Source organism: Tasmannia lanceolata, unplaced genomic scaffold (assembly GCF_043159265.1).
Source record: "Tasmannia lanceolata isolate RefF3 unplaced genomic scaffold, GAP_Taslan_0.1 ptg000018l, whole genome shotgun sequence".
Taxonomy (NCBI): Eukaryota; Viridiplantae; Streptophyta; class Magnoliopsida; order Canellales; family Winteraceae; genus Tasmannia; species Tasmannia lanceolata.
Window position 1 is genome coordinate 1,742,658 of NW_027518695.1, and position 17,911 is coordinate 1,760,568.

Genomic DNA, 17,911 nt, shown 5'->3' on the forward strand with positions numbered 1-17,911 from the left:
AAAAACTTATTGCAGCCAAAAGCATACACAGTGTAATACTGCTTACATTTGGATTTCAGAGGACACAAGTACGAGATGCTTACCACCCACTTTTCTTTTCCTCCTATTGATTAAAGAAACAAGGGTAATCAGTGCAACTTAGTATGTTGGTGTGACATGGATTTTTTTTTATGTAGGCCAAAGTTAATTACATGAAAATTAGTAGTTAATTCAATGGGACTTCTAGACAATTTCACTGCTCAATTTTACCACCTCCGATGAACTAAATCAATAAGACAAAATCAGCGACGATGTGACTGTTCACTCGTGGAAAAGTGAACTGTAAAATGGCTTTCTTCGAATTTAACTAGAAAGTCCCTAATTCAATTGATCTTGATAAGATCAAAGGTAGGACACTGACACTGACACTTGGGTCCATAAATAGAAGGGTTGGTCTCTGTCCTCATCTAACCGATCATCAGGAGGTCTATCCCATCATAGATCCGATTATCTGGAGAGGTAGACGACGATCTTGCTCAGTCGATTATATGCCACGGCTGATTGAGATAAATTCTTAAGCTTCTTTATATTCTAGATTAATTGCGTGATTAAGATTAGATATGGAAAGCAATGTGGTAGATGTCAGCTTCTCAGAATCCCCTTTGCTATTTTCCACGACCTACCCTATTAAAAAAGTTGGATTGGAGGGTCTTAATCCACCAACTAATAAAGATTGGGTTTTGCTAACAAGTGACCTTAGGGCACCCGTTAAGGTGCATTGGGAATGATCTTTTCCAATCATTTTACACACTGTTTGATAAAAATACTCATTTTCTGTGAATTTATTATCAAAAGATGTGTAAAATATCATTTCCTATGCACCTTAACAAGTGCCCTTAGGGCCCTCGTCAGCAGAACCCATAAAGATTTACTTGCCAAGTAAGGGCCCTTCCTCTACTCAACAGTCATTAAAGGACTCAAATTGAAAGATTGAGATTGTCTGATGAGGAAAATTCGGCAATGTTAAAAATACAAAGTGTTGTTAAAGATGCATGATAGAAAATTTGGGTGGGCAGAAGTACTGGTGGGCACTTGTTCAATGATCCAACAATCTACTCCTTGCTATGGATTGCACAACCCTAAAATGTTCCCCTTTTCAGATTATCTCCTGGAGGTTTTCTTAGTGTAAACGGGCTACATTGACGTTACTTGGAACCATGTTTGAATGCTCTCTACTCACAATCCAACCTTTTATAAAGCATCACAGAAGTTGCAGTAGGTGCAACTTTCATAAGTGGTTTATTGACATCTTTCTTCTTTTTATAATAAATTATGTTGTTTGGCTGATACTGGCTAGCATTTTCATGGAAAATTTTCTGTTATCAAAGTAGTTTTTACATTCAAATACTACATGTGCACATTGAAAATTGGCCAATTTTCTGAAAATGGTCTGTAAACCATTATTGGAAAATCTCAGGAAAATAAACTTGCCAATATACCATTCTTATAGAGGACTGTTAGGAACCTTAAGGGCCCGTTTGGATACCTCATGCATTTGTATTTTGATTTGGATTTGAGTTTTGGATACAAAACACATCAATCATCTTCATGATCATGTTTTAAGAGAGAGACAGAGAGAGGGGGATGTCTCGCTGCTGCCGGAGCAACGTCGAGCAGCAGCGATGGTGACGGAAGTTGCCACAAAAGTTGATTTCCAAATAATGTCTTGCAGAAAAGATTTGAAAATCGGAATTTTTTTCACTGTTGTAACTGATTTGGAAATTCTAAGGATCTGATCTAGTTCAAAATATCAACTAAATCCACATCTAAATCTTGCTGGTATCCAAACGTGGCCTAACGTCATTCAGTAATAGATATAAAGATAGATAAGATTAGTTTAATGAGCATGGAAAATTCCAAGAAGCGTATCAACGCTAGCGAAACAGTTTACAATCACATCAAACCACCAACAGATAAACATAAGTCTTAACACCAACCTGTCTAGCAGTTCAGTTGATCACAACGACAAGAAGCAGCTTAGAAATCAGACGTACCAGGAGCCTTAAGCCATTATCCGAGCAGACCTCATGTAGAGGCTGTCCACGACCTTGCCAATGTTGGAAATGGTGTCCAATGTTGCCGGGAAGATCGCATCAGATTTGGGATCATCAAAGATGATGAGGCATCCAGCTCCCTGATCCAAAGTCCCCGCAAATTTCTTATCCAGGATCATCTGTGAGAGCTTCTTCTCCACATGATCAACAGGAAGTTCAATCAATTCAGCAACGTGAGCAATCTCAACTCTCGAGAAAGGTTCGATCAATCTGCAGAGATTCTGCTCCAAGAGGGTATCATATAAAGAAGAGAGGTGCCTGTGAACAATTGGGTCTTCCTCCAACTGGGCTTTATAATCACGCAAGGCGGTTTCAAAGAACTTCAGAGACCGTTTGGAGTAAGCATCGGCAACAGCTTTCATGGCATCCAACTCTGGTCCCAAGTAGAGCAAACCCGCCTTGGAAGAGATTATCCCAGCAACATCATCAGCTTGATTCACCATTATCTTACACAAGAGCATGTATTTGAGGCTGAAAACTGCTCGGGGATCCTCTAGGGCATTGAATGCTTCAAATGCTTCAAAGAAATAGCTGTACGCAGTCTTATAATCCTTTTCTTCAGCGTGAAGGATCCCACTCTGTAAATCTATGGTGCCTTGTTGGGCCGGAGGAACATAAATTGCATTTGCAGCCGTTCTTGCTGCCGTTAGGGCAGCTTTTGCCTTGGGTAGATTTCGCAGCGAAAAATGGAGCTTACTCTCCAACAAGTCGATGTCGACTAGGAGGAGTTTGTCATCTAATCTCCTTACCTCCTTGATTAGGCCTGAGAGGAGGGTTAGGGCTTCGGAATATTCTTTGTTTTCCATCAAAAGAGCGGCAAGTCTTGCTTCGACACGCTGTCTGAGAAAGGTACGTTTCTCGGCACGGGTCCATTCTACCATTTCTTTGCAAAGGGATATCTGAAGATCAGATGTTCCAGGTATCTTAGCAACCGTGTCGATAATTCCCCTCACAATTTTTGCAGTTTTCGCTTTTGGGATCAAGGAAAAGAAGGGTCTCAATTGAGTGAGAAGGCTTCTCAGCTCCTCGGCCTTCTTTTCCTGCCTGAGAAGGTCAGAAAGATTCGAAATGGCCTGTTCTTTTATGCGTAATGCTTCTGAAGAAGATGAAGGGTCTTCGAGTACACGATAAAGGATGGCAATAGACTCAGCAGGGTCTTTAGCTTCTAAAGCCTGTGCCAGTGAATCAGTGGTTGCAGGGAGATATGATGATGACATAGCTGCAACTTGAAAATGCAAACCTGCAAAACCATGAATATATAATTTTTTTATAAATTGGCCATGAATATATAATAAGTGAATTAAAAACGAAACACACTGCTTCGAGCCTGTTCTGTTGAAAAAGAGAACAGAGATCTTTTTCTAGTGTCAAATTACAACAGGCGTTCAAATTCGCAAATTTCACATTGTGCCTTGCTTCATTGATTTCAAAAGCTGCAAATGCAAAGAAACTAAAATGTCTATCTATGAAGGGGACAAAGATCAGTAGATTGTGTAAAGCAAATCAGCAGAAAGAAAAGTTTCCTCACTAAAAAGTAAAAACCATCCCTGTTAATGGAGCACAAGGAAACAGAAGCACATAATATCCCGAGTTGATATTTTTCCTCTAGAGACTCTTTCCAGGTAAATATTTTAAGGAATGCGTATTTAGTATTCACCGTTCAGCAGAACTACGCAGAGCATACAAAAGTAATCCACGTTGTGGTCAGATCGATAGATTTTACTTCCCCGAGTTGTGATGTCAAGTCAAATAGGGTAAGTACCATTCCAGACTTGCATTTGCATAAATGGAACCTCCTGTACAAAAACTACATTCCAACCCTGAATTCGATCTAAGATTCTGAAGTATTAGGGGTCTCTTTACTGTTCAAATCAAAGGAAAAGAACATAGACAATTTCTGATAATTCTTTACCACTGTCATTTTTTTCCTGTAGAAAAAAATGAATTGGTGAAGCATACAAAAAAGTTGGCCCCTTCCCACTTGCATACAATGCATGCATATATGTGTAAAGACACACAGCTGATTGAGGAAGTAAAAATGACATCAAAGGACACTGACAATTCATTAATTCATTTAACCATCGCAATTGTTTAATCACAAAAGGACCTTGAACTTTCCAATATGTCACCAAGAATTATATAAAATTATTCAACCAAAAACTTTAGAGATGGTGCAAAACCACAACCACTACATGCATTGACCAAGTGCCATGCTGTATCGACGAAAGATAAAGGCTTTCCAAGCCCAGTTTCTTCAAAAGTTAGCGACCCTTCAAAGAAAACAGTATCAACATAAATCTTTTATAAATACAAGTCACTCAATTTTATGCATTTCTCTAGTAATAGGTAAAAAAATATTTTATGCATACAATATGAAAAGTGTATAATCGATACGTTAAACAAAATATAGAATACATGTCTAACAAATCATCATTCAGGAAGCTTTAATCTCAGTATCCATAAACCAAGTTTGATTTAACCATGAAATGAGTACTTAATTCCCTCTTTGCACACGTTTACTGAAATTATCCTTTAGAATGATAGACATGCTCCCGGTTCATTTTGATACTCTAGTAAATCATTTAATATCAATTCAAAGCCAAAAGTGTCAAGTCTAATTCTGATACAGATACGAGACATGTTGGGGATGCCTACGTGATAAAAAGGCATTGCATTCAACAATGAAAAATATTTTAATAGATAAGCAAAAGATCTGGCAAATCCCTTTTTTTTTTTTTGAAATGGTAAGTATATTAAAAGGAATCGAGAAGATCCACAAAAATACAAGGAGAAGGAGAGAAAAAATACAAAGAGAATAAAAACACCGGAGAAACTAGGGAGGCATAAAATCAAAACACTCCACACTAGATCTAATAGCTCCCGATTTGGCCAGACCATCTGCTTCACCATTGGCAGATCTTCTTACATGACTAAAAGAGGCGAGCGAACCCGTAAGTCTATCTGAGATCTCTTCAATCAAGGAGAGGAATCTCCAAGGAGGTGGAGCAGATCCCGAAATCCATTTCACAACATTTGATGAATCTCCTTCTATAATCACTTTGTCCAAAATTTCTACTTCCAGATGCAAGATGCCGTAATAAGCCGCTTTAACTTCCGCCTCATTAGAATCACAAAGACCACACGGACCTAAATAAGCTCAAAGTACTAAACCTTTATCATCTCATTGAAGACCACCTCGACCCCCCATTCCAGGGTTCCCAAAACATGCTCCATCAAAATTAAGTTTTAAGAAACCGGGGGGAGGATTAGACCATCGTTGAACGATCTTTGGCTTGGAAGAACCTTCTGAGCAAACGATAAGCCACCCCTCCCACAAATCATAAGCAGAGGTACCAAAGAATAGAGAAGAGTTTTTAGCCCACTCAATCGAAATTGCTACAATCCTTTGGAAGGTCCCATAAGACTCGATCATTTCTTTCTTTCCATATGGCCCACCGCATAGCCAAAAGACAAATCCTCCACAAAGCTTTCCCCTTTTTCTTCCAAGGCACATAATTCCAATATTGAAGAATCTGCAGAATAGTATTTGGGATAACCCAAAGAATACCAAATCTAGTCAACAACAGACCCCAAATCACCCTTGCGAACTTACAATGAATGAAAAGATGATCAATCGATTCCCCATCCTGAAGACACAGGGGGCAATGATTCACCAACATCATTCCTTTCCTTCGCAAAAAATCCATGGTTTGAATTCTCCCCCGGCTAACAACCCAACCACAAAAAAGCCACCCTTGGAGGGCAGGAAACAGCCACTCTGGCAAATCCCTTTTGTTAGTTGGCATGGACAAAGTTCTAATAATAACGCACAAATAAAACCCATAAGCCGGCCATTCCTCTCATTCGGAGTCATAAGCTTGATACTGAAAGTCCACCTAGTGGAAGAACCATTCTCTCTATTATGAAGAACTGCAAGGATGAAAGACTAACATCCACAAGAAAACACCAAAATTAGGAGCAGTAAACTTCACATTAAGGACTCAAGATCTGTTAAATATTTATGCATTGTCTGGATCTAACAAGGATCCCTATCAATGGGTTAGCAGTCACCCATGTTCTTCATGAATTGTCATCCCTTTATTGGATGGTAACACCGAATTAATGTCTTGATAAGTCAGGTTCTTTTTTTTTTGGAAAGAGGATAACATGTATTAAAGGAAGAAAGAATTGTAAATTCACATCAAAGGGCAAACTACACTCAATATACAAGGAATCGCTCAAAACACCTGATTTAGCAAACTGATAAGCCAAATCATTTGTGCTTCTGAGGATAAGAAGGAAATATTTCTCCCTGCAGCAATTCCCTGATCTCATCCAAAAAAGTTGTAAAGTGTCACCCATCTGGACACGAAAGACACTCAACCCCAGATGGAGAGCACGAACATCAACTTCAGTTGAATCGAATAATACAATCGGCACATAGAAAGAAAAGATGTCTCCCTTGGAATCCCAAAAAATTCCTCAAATGACAGTTTTACCAGGTCTGCCAAGAGAGCAACCATCGACATTAATTTTGAGAGCATTTGAGGAGGAGGCGTCCAATTGGTTGTCACCTTCGTCTTAGGAACTTTGTCCATCACGATTGTCTTACAATTCCTGAGAATGCTGTCCACTATATATATTCCGAAAACACTTTGTGTTGCCAATGTAGGTTAGCTTTGAATTATGCCTTTTCAGTCTGTCCTAAGTATTTATCTTGTTAAGCACAAAAGTTCAGTAAAAAGCCTAACTAATGGGGGGAGGGGTGCCTTAATGCGTTCCAGGCCTTGTACCAAGAGAAAGAAGGGGCAAAAGGGTTGTCAAGAAATCTGAAGAGCGATATGACTGAGAATGAACCTCTAGAATCAGGGGTCTGGATCCTACGATCGAACTTAGCCTGAGAAATAAACCAAGACTCACTTTCATTTTTGATATGCACGTACTATTCTTAGGTTCCTATAAAAAGGGAGATGCAACACGACTCCCCCCTTTTCAAAATCCGAAGAAGTGACCAAAAAACTCCTTAGATCATCTAGTAACAGCACAATCCATTACTCCTTAGTAATGAAATGATAAAAAAAGGAAATTGCTTTGAATTTTTATATGCACATACTATTATTCCGATAGTTTCAAAACTCTCCCACGTCATCGAGTCGTCTCCTTTTACCTTGGCCGCATTCTTGTCCAAGTCCACATTTTTCCCTGAAAGTCAATCAAAACTCCTTTGGCTCTCCAGAGTTATGACAGTGTTGGCCTCGTTAATTATGAACTTGACTATGCTGTGCCGAGTCGACTAGGATTTGTGTAGAGATGAACATGTTCATGAATCATGAGTCATGAAACCCTGCTCAGTTCTCTCGTCAGGAAAGGAAAGGAAAGGGAAGTGAAGGGAAGGAAACTGACGTGGCAGAAAGGAAAGTGAAGGAAAAGAAACCTGACAGAAAACCTGTCAGATAAGCATTTCGTTGCACAGAAACCTGACAGAAACCTCACAGAAACTAATAGAAACTACAGAAATATGCGTTTCGTTGCAGGGAAACTCAATAGAAACCTGTTAAACAGAAACTGTGACAAACTAACATGTAGAATGATGCCAACATAGAACCTAGTCTAAAATAAGTGGGTCCAACCCTCTGAAGTCAATCAAAATAAGAAAACCATGACAAACAGAAGCTGAAAAATAACAATGCCAATCAAATTGTCACAAATATAGAGTTGCCAAGATATAAATCAGTCAACCAACATAGACTTGACATAAAAACTACATATGTATGCCAATAGATCCTACTAACAACAAGTGGATAGTACTCAACAACAAGAAGAAGAAGCCCCAAATTTCAGAGATGAGAAACACAATAGCAAATTTCTCCCAAAAATTGACCAAAAATAAATAAATCTATTTGCTTAAAATTACTGTTGAGCATTAAACTCGAAAATGATACTCAAAACCCTAAACACGAAAATGATACCCACGAAATCGTGACCCGAGAATCTTACCCATAAAAACCCACTAATCTGTTGACAGAAACCCCAACCCTAAAAATGAAAATGATACCTGAAACCCTAACCCTAAAAACGAAAATGATAAACCCTAAGATCCACAAACAACAACAATCCATCACAAACAGCAACAATCCACAAAATCCAAAAAACAGCAACAACCCATCCCAAACCCCATTAAATCCAGCACCTTAAATCCAAGGAAAAAATGACAGAAGCGTTGAAACCCTACACAAATATCTTTGAAACCCTACCCAAAAAATGATAAAGAAGAGGAGTAGAAGAAGAAGAAGAAGAAGAGGGGAAGGGACTTACCGGACGAGTGGAGGTGGTCGTGCCGGCGAGCCGCGGCGAGTCGAAGATCAGCTAGAGTTCTAGGGCAGAGGAGTCAAGAGAGGGAAAAAAGTCGGAGAAAAGTAGAGTTTCCGATGTAAGAGGTTTGAAAAGGGCTTTCAATGAAATCACGGAAACCCCTTTTCCACATATTTTTTTAAAATTTCCACGTAAGTTAAAAAACTTTCCGCGGAAAGTAAAAGAACAGCTAAAAGCAAGGTTTCCGCAGAAAGAAACCCATTTTTCCGGGGGAAACCGGGGGAAAAGAAAATAAAAGAACACAGCATTATGCTCTGTTCTCTCGTCGGGAAAGTAAAGGAAAGGAAAGGGAATGGAAGGGAAGGGAAGGAAACTGACGTGGCATAAAGAAAAGGGAAGGCAAAGAAACCTCACAGAAAACCTGTCAGATGAGCGTTTCGTTGCACAGAAACCTAACAGAAAGCTCACAGAAACTTCATAAAAACTACAGAAATATGCGTTTCGTTACACTGAGTTCGTTACACGGAAACTCAGTAGAAACCTGTTAAACAGAAACTGTGACAAACTAACATGTAGAATTCTGAGTAACTAATACATTAAACCCAAATTTTGTGTTAAAAAATCAGAAATGTGAATCTCATTACCATAAACCACTAAACCCCTAACCCTAATCCTAACCCTTAAACCCTATTTCCCATCACAAGAGAATAAATACCAAGCAAAATAAATATCCAGCACAAGAGAATAAATACCAAACAAAACATGTTGATTTGCAAAAAAATAATACGAACAGGTACGAACAAATACCCAAAATATTGTACCAAATACAAAGAAATGAGGAACAAAGATGAAAAATGATGAAAAACTGGAAAATAGAAGAATAAAAAAAAGGATACAAGGCGTTTGGAGTTTCTCGATGACGGTGGACTATCGGCTGGTAAGCTGCTCGGAGGGACTCTGAGTTGGGAGGTAGTGGGGAGAGGTCTCCTCTCCGTCGCCGTCCAAGTGTGGAGGTGGTTGTCTGGTTTCTGCTTCCTGAGGAAACCATCGCTTCAGCCAGGATCTCTTCTTCCTCTGAATCGGTTTCTGAGGTCTCTGAAGCTGAGTCTTCTTCCTCGAACACATTGGCATCATCTCTTTCTCCTGTTGTATCTGTCTCAGTTTCTACATCTGCTTCGGTTCCATTTTCCGTTTCTGTGCCATCGTGGGTATCAGAGTCGGAATCTGGAGGGTTTACCCCTGTGAAGGGTCTGCACATCTCTGTTCTATTGCCGGGAGTCTCACGTCTGAAGGAAATGAGGAGAGGGGAAACAATGCCTATAGGTGGGAATGGTGTAGGAAAATCTTTTGCGTCGGGTGCAAATCTGGTTCCTCTTGGCATGGGCGGAGGAAATCGGGTAGGAGCTTCGAACTCTGGTGCAGATTCTGGGTGGTCTCAGATTAAAAACCGAAATGTTAGACGTTTTGAAAGTGTCTTAAGGAGAAGGAAAAATGGGCAAAGGGGGGAATGGAGGTGTTGCAAATGTGGATTTAGAAATTTCAGCAAACGAGTTCAATGCTGGCAATGTAACAAGTTCTGGTCAAGCTTGGATTTTAATATATCCTCCTACCCTGAAAATAAGTTAAAAGAGAAGCATCGGGTGGGTGCCCTGAAAAAGCCAGATCTTGCTCCGAGTGTGGGGAAGATTTTTCCATCCACGTCGGAAGGTATGGAGTTTAATGTGGAGGTGGTTCCTCTTAAATCGATCAGTAACGCTGATATGGGATTATGGGGAAATCTCTGCGAAGGTTGGTCTGGGGATTTGGCGGCTTTGGAGTCTTGGTTATCTCGGAAGAGCAATATGCCGGAAGGGGTGGTGGTTTATAAAATAGCGAAACGGGAAGTTCAGATATCCATTCCAAGAGGGATTAGTAGATCTCAGATAATATCGTGCTGGAAAAACGCAGTTAACTCTCCTTTTCTTGACCTTAGGGTGTGGACTGACAAATTTCCAAAAGAAGGTAACCCTTTCTGGTGGAGTATCGAAGGCGTCCCGCCGGAAGCTTGGTGCGAGGATAACTTCAGGAGGATTGGGGGAAAAATAGGTAAGATTGTAGAAATCGATCCTTCATGCTGTGCTGGAAATGGCTATAAAAAAGGGCGTATTCTTCTAATTGCGTCTGGTGCACCAGGGAAGGAGATATCGATTCAAGTATCTCTTGATGGGTCCATCAGATGGATTCTAGCTTCAAAAGATCTGCTTGAAGAAGAAGGTGATATTTCCTTTGTGAAAGCTGATTCTCATGGGGAATCCGAATTCGAGAAGGTAAAAGAGGGTGGGGTTTCAACAAACAAAGGAAACGACGAGTTTTATGAAGAAGAAGTAGCTGAAGATCCTTTAATACCACTAAATGCTTCTGTAAAGGCAGTGAATGACATTTCTGCAACCAAAGAAATTCCGTCCTTGGAGACTGAGCATGGAGTTTCCATCGGCGTGGCAGGGACGGAGGAGGCGGTGCACGTTAGCCACCAGCTCTATCATGAGCCGCTGAATGTGCAAGATAGCATTGGAACAGGTGGCGGTTATTTTGAATTTCAAAATTTGGGGTCGCCAGAAAGATACAGATGGCGTAGCGTGTGTGGTCTTGACTGTTCTCCCCCTCCTAGAGTGGGCCCCACTTCTTCTAGTATTAATAGCTTTGCAGATATCCTCTCTGCTATCTCCCCTTGCAGAAGTCATTCTTTGGTTTTTCCCAATGCCTCCAGCTCTGACGTTTTGATAAACGAGCCCCCTTTATCGTGTGGAGATCAAGCGAGTGGGCCAAAAGCACTTCAATCAAATTTCTCTCTTCCAGCCTTTTCCCTTGGGCCTTCGTGCTGGGCTGACTCGGAAGTCGATATGGGCCCAGTCGGAAGTCGATATGGGCCCAGGCTGTCAACCTCCCTTCCCATTAAGTTCTGAGGGGCTTTTTAACAAGTCTATCCCTTTCTATTTTGAGTGGAAATTGTTAGGTTGTTCTCCTGGACAATTCCCCATTCTCGAAATCTCAGGAAGTGTTAACCATGGATTCCTCTCTGCGTCCTTATGCAGCTACTCTCACTCTCAGGTAAGCTATCGCGATAAGATACTTGCGTGCGGGATCAGTGCCCGCTTGGTTTTTGAACAGGACCGGGCAAAGGAGAAGGTTTTTGAGGATGCTGAAGGGTTAAATGGTGCAAATTTGGTGAAAGGGGACTGGAAAGAAGTTTTGACTGAACAAGGAGATGCAGAGGAAATCGGTTCTTTGATTTCTAAGAAAGAATATTGTCTACCTTGGATCCGTGGACGGAAGATTTTTTTGCTTGACCTCAGTGGGATGAGTGGCTTGGGGAATCGTTTTTTTAGCCTTCAAAGGGAGTCTCCTTTTCGATTCTTAGTTAAGTTTTCTGCTTCAGGAGCCAACTTTGAATTCAACCCAAGCTTCCGTTGGAGTTTCGACTCATCTTCTCTGGTGAGAATATCCTCATACTTTGAAGAGAATTGTGGGATGATCCCTGTGATGAATATTCGAAACGATCTGGTTGAGTATATGGTTGACCACACCTTGACCATTAGTAAGAAATTGGGTTTGGTCTATGCGGGCCCTGAGGATCAGTACCGAGATGCAATTCAGGTAGCAGAACAAAGGGATGAAGGTAGAATTCCTGTCTCTAACGGGTCTACAGTTTTCAGTTCGAGTCGATTGAAAAGGGAATTACTTCGCTTAAAGTCGAACATTAATTATGAATCGGGTTCTAGTGGGAAGAGCTTTCTCTCGAAGAAGAAAGGTAGAAATTCAGATGCTCGATTGGGGAAGATGCCTTCTATTTAAGTGATATTATGAAGATTCTATCTTGGAATATTAATGGTTTGGGATCCCAGGAGAAAAGATCTCAGGTTAAAGAACTGCTAAAAGTCTGGAAGCCAGAGGTAGTCTGCATTCAGGAAACTAAAGTGATCTCCCTTAGTCGTTTAGATTTCAAAAGGCTGGGTTTTAATAAGGAGTGGGATTTTGTTTTTTTAGCTTCTAAAGGGGCATCGGGAGGTTTACTGTTAGCATGGGATAGCATCTCTTGGTCTAGTCAGGAGGTGTGGTATGGAGACTTTTCCATTTCAGTTTCTCTCCAAAAGAAAGTGGATAAGTCTGATTGGCTCTTCTCTGGAGTCTATGGTCCATTCACATCTACCGAAAAAGGTCTTTTTTGGGAAGAATTGGTAAAGGTTAGAGAATGTTGCTCTCACCCATGGTGCATTGGGGGTGATTTCAATGAAATCCAGGCAGTAGGGGAGAGGTTGGGGTGTACTAGAATCACTAATAACATGAAGGTATTCTCCGATTTTATAGCAGATAATGAGTTAGTTGATCTTCCCTTGAGTGGTGCTTCTTTCTCTTGGGCAAGAGGGCAGTGTAGAAGTAGACTGGACAGATTCTTGATTTCTGGGAAATGGTTAGAACTCGTTCCCGAGGTTTCTCAGAAAGCGCTTCCTCATTTGGTGTCGGATCATTGTCCAATTCTTTTAGATCCTCGAATGGAATCATGGGGTCCATCTCCTTTTAGGTTTGAAATTGCTTGGTTGGAATTTCCCCAGATGGTGGAGAGGTTAGGGGGCTGGTGGTCTTCTTGTAAGATGGCAGGCCCGGCTGACAAAGTTATTGGAAACAAACTGAGAGTTGTTAAGGCAAACTTGAAGGAGTGGGTTAAGGAGAGAAAGCTATGTGATCACGGGCGAAAGCGGTGGCTGGAGAATAGAATGGTGGAATTAAATGCACTGGGGGAGTGTGGTCTTGATTCGGAAAAAGAGAGGGAGGAGATGGGCAGGGTTAGTATCGAGAATAATCGTTTGCTGCTTCAGGAAGAAATAACCTGGCGTCAAAAATCTAGAGTTAAGTGGATCGTGGAGGGTGACAAAAACACTGCCTATTTCCACGCAATGGCTAGTGTTCATAGGAGAAAGAATAGAATTGAATCTTTGATTGTGGAGAGGGAAAGAGTTTCTAACAAAGAGGTGATTACAGCAGAAATTCTCAGATTCTTCAAGGATCTGTATTCTTCTGATGGTATCCTCCGCCCTATCCCGCAAGAGGTGCAGTTTGACAGCTTATGTTTGGGGGAAGCTGCATCTTTGGAAGTTCCTTTTACTGAAGAAGAAGTAAAGAAATGTTTATTTTCCTTGGCGAAAGATAAAGCTCCTGGCCCGGACGGATTCTGTTTGGCTTTCTTCCAAGTTTGTTGGGATTTTGTTAAATCGGATATGATGAGCTTTTTTCAAGAATTTTTTGACGGGATTGCTCTAGATAAAGGCACTGGGGCAACCTTCATTACCCTCATTCCCAAGATAGAAGGGGCTTCAAAGGTGGCGGATTTTCGTCCGATTAGCTTAGTCGGTTGTTTATATAAAGTATTGGCCAAAGTTTTGGCGGATCGTCTCAAATTAGTTCTTCCCTCCATAATATCAGATAGTCAAAGCGCTTTTGTTAATAAGCGTCAAATTTTGGATTGTTCACTCATTGCAAACGAAGCTATTGACGCATACAGGCGTAGTGGTCAAGGAGGAGTCTTGTGCAAACTTGATATGGAAAAGGCTTATGATCGGGTCGAGTGGGAGTCTCTGGACTATAGTCTTGGAAAAATGGGTTTTGGATCTCGGTGGAGAGGCTGGATTAGAGCCTGTGTATCCTCAGCTTGGTTTTCTGTCCTCATTAATGGTTCTTCCAAAGGCTTTTTCAAATCATCTAGGGGGTTAAGGCAAGGGGATCCTCTCTCCCCCTTTCTCTTTGTGATTGTTGCGGAGTCTCTTAGCCGGCTTTTGAGGAAAGGTAGTGAGTTAAGTCTTTTCGAAGGCTTTTTAATTGGGTCTAATAAAGTGGAGGTTTCGCTTCTTCAATTTGCAGATGATACGCTGCTATTCTGTGCCCCAGTGATCTCTCAGGTATTGAATCTTAAAGCCATCTTAAGGTGTTATGAGATGCTTACAGGCCAAAGAACTAACTTCTCGAAATCTGGGTTATATGTTTTAAATGTTTCTTCTTCCAAAGCTTCAGTTTTTGCTAGGATTCTGGGGTGCTCTTTGAAGCCTTTGCCCGCATCTTATCTCGGCCTTCCTTTGGGGGTGGGAAGACCGAATAAACTATTCTGGAACCCCATCATTCACAGAGTTGAGAGGCGTCTCGACTCCTGGAAGCGTAATCTCATTTCTAAAGGTGGGCGCTTAGTTCTTATCAAAGCAGTTCTATCATGCATCCCCATTTATTTTCTTTCCTTGTTCAAATGCCCAGTGAGTGTCGCCCTAAGAATTGAACAGATCCAAAGAAGGTTTTTGTGGGGGGGCTCTCTTTCCTCTGGTGGAATTCCCTTGGTTAAATGGAGTTCTGTATGCCTCCCTTTGAAAAATGGAGGGTTAGGGATTCGGAGAATAAGAGGCTTTAATATGGCTCTATTGGGTAAATGGCTGTGGAGGTTTGGGTCAGAACCGTCTGCTTTATGGGTAAGAGTAGTAGGAAGCAAATATGGGGTGAGGGAAGGAAATTGGTGCTATGCGGATAACTATAAGTTCAAAGGTGTCACTGTTTGGCGGGACATTTTGAAGGTTGAGGTTCCTTTCTCCAAAGGTATTCGATTTAAAGTCTATGTAGGGGATAGAATCCGATTCTGGTCAGATCCGTGGAGCTCAGCAGTTCCTCTCAAGGAAATGTTCCCTGATCTGTATCTAGTGTCTACTCAAAAGATAGGATGGGTGGCGGATTTTTTTGAAAGGCTGAACTCAGGAGTGGTTTGGCAGCCACAGTTCAGACGAAATTTTTTTGATCGGGAGTTGAATTCTGTTCTTGAACTAATGGCCTTGATAGAAGGGTGTTACATCAAAAGGAGTGGGAGTGATTCCCGTGTTTGGTTTCAGTGTACATCCGGACTTTTCTCTGTTAAATCTTTCTATCATCAGTTGGTGTATTGCGAAGCGGAGGTTCCTTTTGCGTCGATATGGAAGTCTCATTGCCCGCCGAGGATCTCATTTTTCGCTTGGGCTGTATGTTGTGGTCGAATTCAAACAATAGACTTCCTGCGGAAGAGAGGGATGATTATCGTCAACCATTGTCCTTTATGTTCTTCAGATGGTGAATCGATTGATCATCTTTTCATTCACTGTAAATTTGCCCGAGAAATATGGGGTTATATTCTATCTCGCTTTGGGGTATCTTGGGTTCTCTCAAACACCATCTCTGATTTCATTAAAAGCTGGGATTGGTGCCCCTGGAAAAGAAAGGGTAAGACGCTATGGAAGATGTGTATGGTGGCTTCTTGGTGGTTCATTTGGAAGGAAAGAAACTCCCGAGTTTTTGAAGGTGTGGCAAAATCGTCTTATAGGATTTTTATCAGTATCATTTCCGAGGTGATATTTTGGGCTAGAAGCCTTTCTATGTTTCATTTCGTATCTGCATATGATCTTTGGGAAGGTTGGGAGACTATTTGCAAGGAGGGGATTAGTAAAGTTAAAATATTACAACCCTGGATCCCTCCTCCTGAGGGAATGATAAAGTTAAACTTCGATGGCTCCTCTCTTGGTAATCCTGGTGACGCAGGGATTGGGGGTCTATGTAGAAATTCAAAGGGGGATGTTCTCTGGGCTTTCTCGGGCCCCATTGGAGTGGCGGATTCAAATGAAGCGGAAGTGAGAGCTGTTCATTGCGGGATTAAATCTTTGGATATGGCTGTGATAGATAAGGTGATAGTGGAAGGGGACTCTTCTAATGTTATTCTATGGCTTCAGGGTGCAGCCTCTCCTCCGTGGCGCTTTCTATCTCTCTTTGAGGAATTAGATGATTTAGTTTCTCTCTCGTCTATATCCGTTAGGCATGTAAGGAGATCAGCTAATTCAGAGGCTGATTCCCTAGCGCGGAGTGGCGTATTTAGGTCTAGTTTGGAGCGATTTGACTATCTCCCTCCTTGATTTTGTATTTTCTCTTTCTTCTTTTATGTACTTTGCTGTGAACTATCTCGGTTCTTAATATATTCCTTTTCTACCGTCTCAAAAAAAAATGAGGAACAAATACCAACCCTAGATCTACCCAAAATATGAAAAAATGAGGAACAAATACCAAAAATATTGTAACAAAACTTGTTGATTTGCAAAAAAAATACAATTTTTTTTTTTTGTAACAGATGTACCCAAATACCCAAATACAAAAAAATACCGTAACAGAAGATCTATAAACCTTATTTCTGGAACCCTAAATCCATATAAATCATAAACCCTAACCCAAATCTGTAAACCCTAAACTAAATGCATAAACCATAAACCCTAAATCCAAACTCGGAAACCCTAAATACCAAAATATAATGGAAAAAAAGATAAAAAAACGAAACCTTAACTAGTAAATCCGAATCCCTACCCTCAAACCCCTTATCCGAAACCCTATATCCAGCAAAAAAATTCAGAGAAAGATAGAGAGAGAGAGAGAGAGAGAGGAGACTTACCGGACGGAGGTCTTGCGAGAGAGAGAGACGTCAACAGTGGTCTTGCGCGCGAGAGAGAGAGAGAGAGAGTCCGGGTAAAGTCGGGGAAATATAGAGGTTTCCGATGCAGGAGGTGGGGAAAGGGCTTTCCGTGAAATAGCGGAAAGCCCTTTTCCACGTAATTTTTTTTAAATTTCCACGTAAGTTATAAAAGTTTCCGCGGAAACTAAAGAAACACTGTTTTTGGAGTTTTCCACGGAAAAAAAAGGGGACTTTCCGCGGAAAAGTGGGAAAAGGAAACTAAAAGAACACAGCATTAGAGTTCTTACTTCTCCTTAATAAAAGGTTTAGAGAATTACAACCACATTAAAAAAAAAGAAAAAAAGAAAAAAAGAAAAGGGCACGTTAGTTTTGGGGAATATTGAAAACAATTGTAAAATCTCCTTGAGATTTAGATAAGGGAAAGAAAAAAAGCAACTGTAAATCAACTGAAAGAAAAATACATAAACATCAACCAAAATTACCCCCTCTTCAGCGTTCTCATTCAAACAAGATTCAAAACAAAAAAATCCATTGAATCGGTTCAAAAAACTAAAGAAATTAAAGCAATATTCATATACCTAGAATCAATTCGAGTCATCCAGGATAAGATAAAAAAAAATAACAGAAATAGAAAATAGATCCATCATAATTCTTCGAAGCATCCATATACACGATCAATACCAAAAAAAATAAAAAATAAAGGAATGAGATAGTAGAAAGCTGGGAGAAAAGAACATACTAAGAAAAATCCTTGAGCCTCCCTTCAACACATAAATCGTTAGAGAAACCCTAATCCAAGCCGCTCTATTTCAAGGTTTTCTTCGAACCTTGTGAATGATATTGCAAGGTCCTCGTCTATACTAAGAAGGGAAAGGTGCGCTGGGGCTTGCGTCAGAGAAAAGAGAAAGAAGGGTTATTGGGTTTCTTTCTTAAAGATAAAAGATGTTAGCCCTCCCTATTTTGATAATAGCACTCCACTTTTTTTAAACAATTTTCAGATTGATAGATTTTTTTG

At 40.7% G+C, this 17,911-nt stretch overlaps 1 protein-coding gene across 2 annotated transcripts; it reads right to left on the reverse strand.

Annotated features, from left to right (window-relative positions):
* Window positions 1-1,852: 1,852 nt before the first annotated feature.
* LOC143849636 (26S proteasome non-ATPase regulatory subunit 11 homolog) lies at window positions 1,853-17,818 on the reverse strand. 2 transcript variants are annotated; one of them, XM_077358734.1, is made up of 2 exons: window positions 17,636-17,818; window positions 1,853-3,333 (listed from the first exon to the last, which is right to left on the reverse strand). In XM_077358734.1, exon 2 carries the CDS (start codon window positions 3,308-3,310, stop codon window positions 2,042-2,044), a length of 1,269 nt encoding a protein of 422 aa, XP_077214849.1. In that variant the 5' UTR covers window positions 3,311-3,333; window positions 17,636-17,818; the 3' UTR covers window positions 1,853-2,041. The 2 variants fall into 2 exon arrangements, with proteins under 2 accessions (XP_077214849.1, XP_077214850.1); XM_077358735.1 differs by lacking the exon at window positions 17,636-17,818 and adding an exon at window positions 16,876-17,033.
* Window positions 17,819-17,911: the final 93 nt, after the last annotated feature.

Coding starts and splice junctions, on each gene's coding strand:
- LOC143849636 (XM_077358734.1), bottom strand. CDS start 3,310: ATGTCATCATCATATCTCCCTGCAACCACTGATTCACTGGCACAGGCT.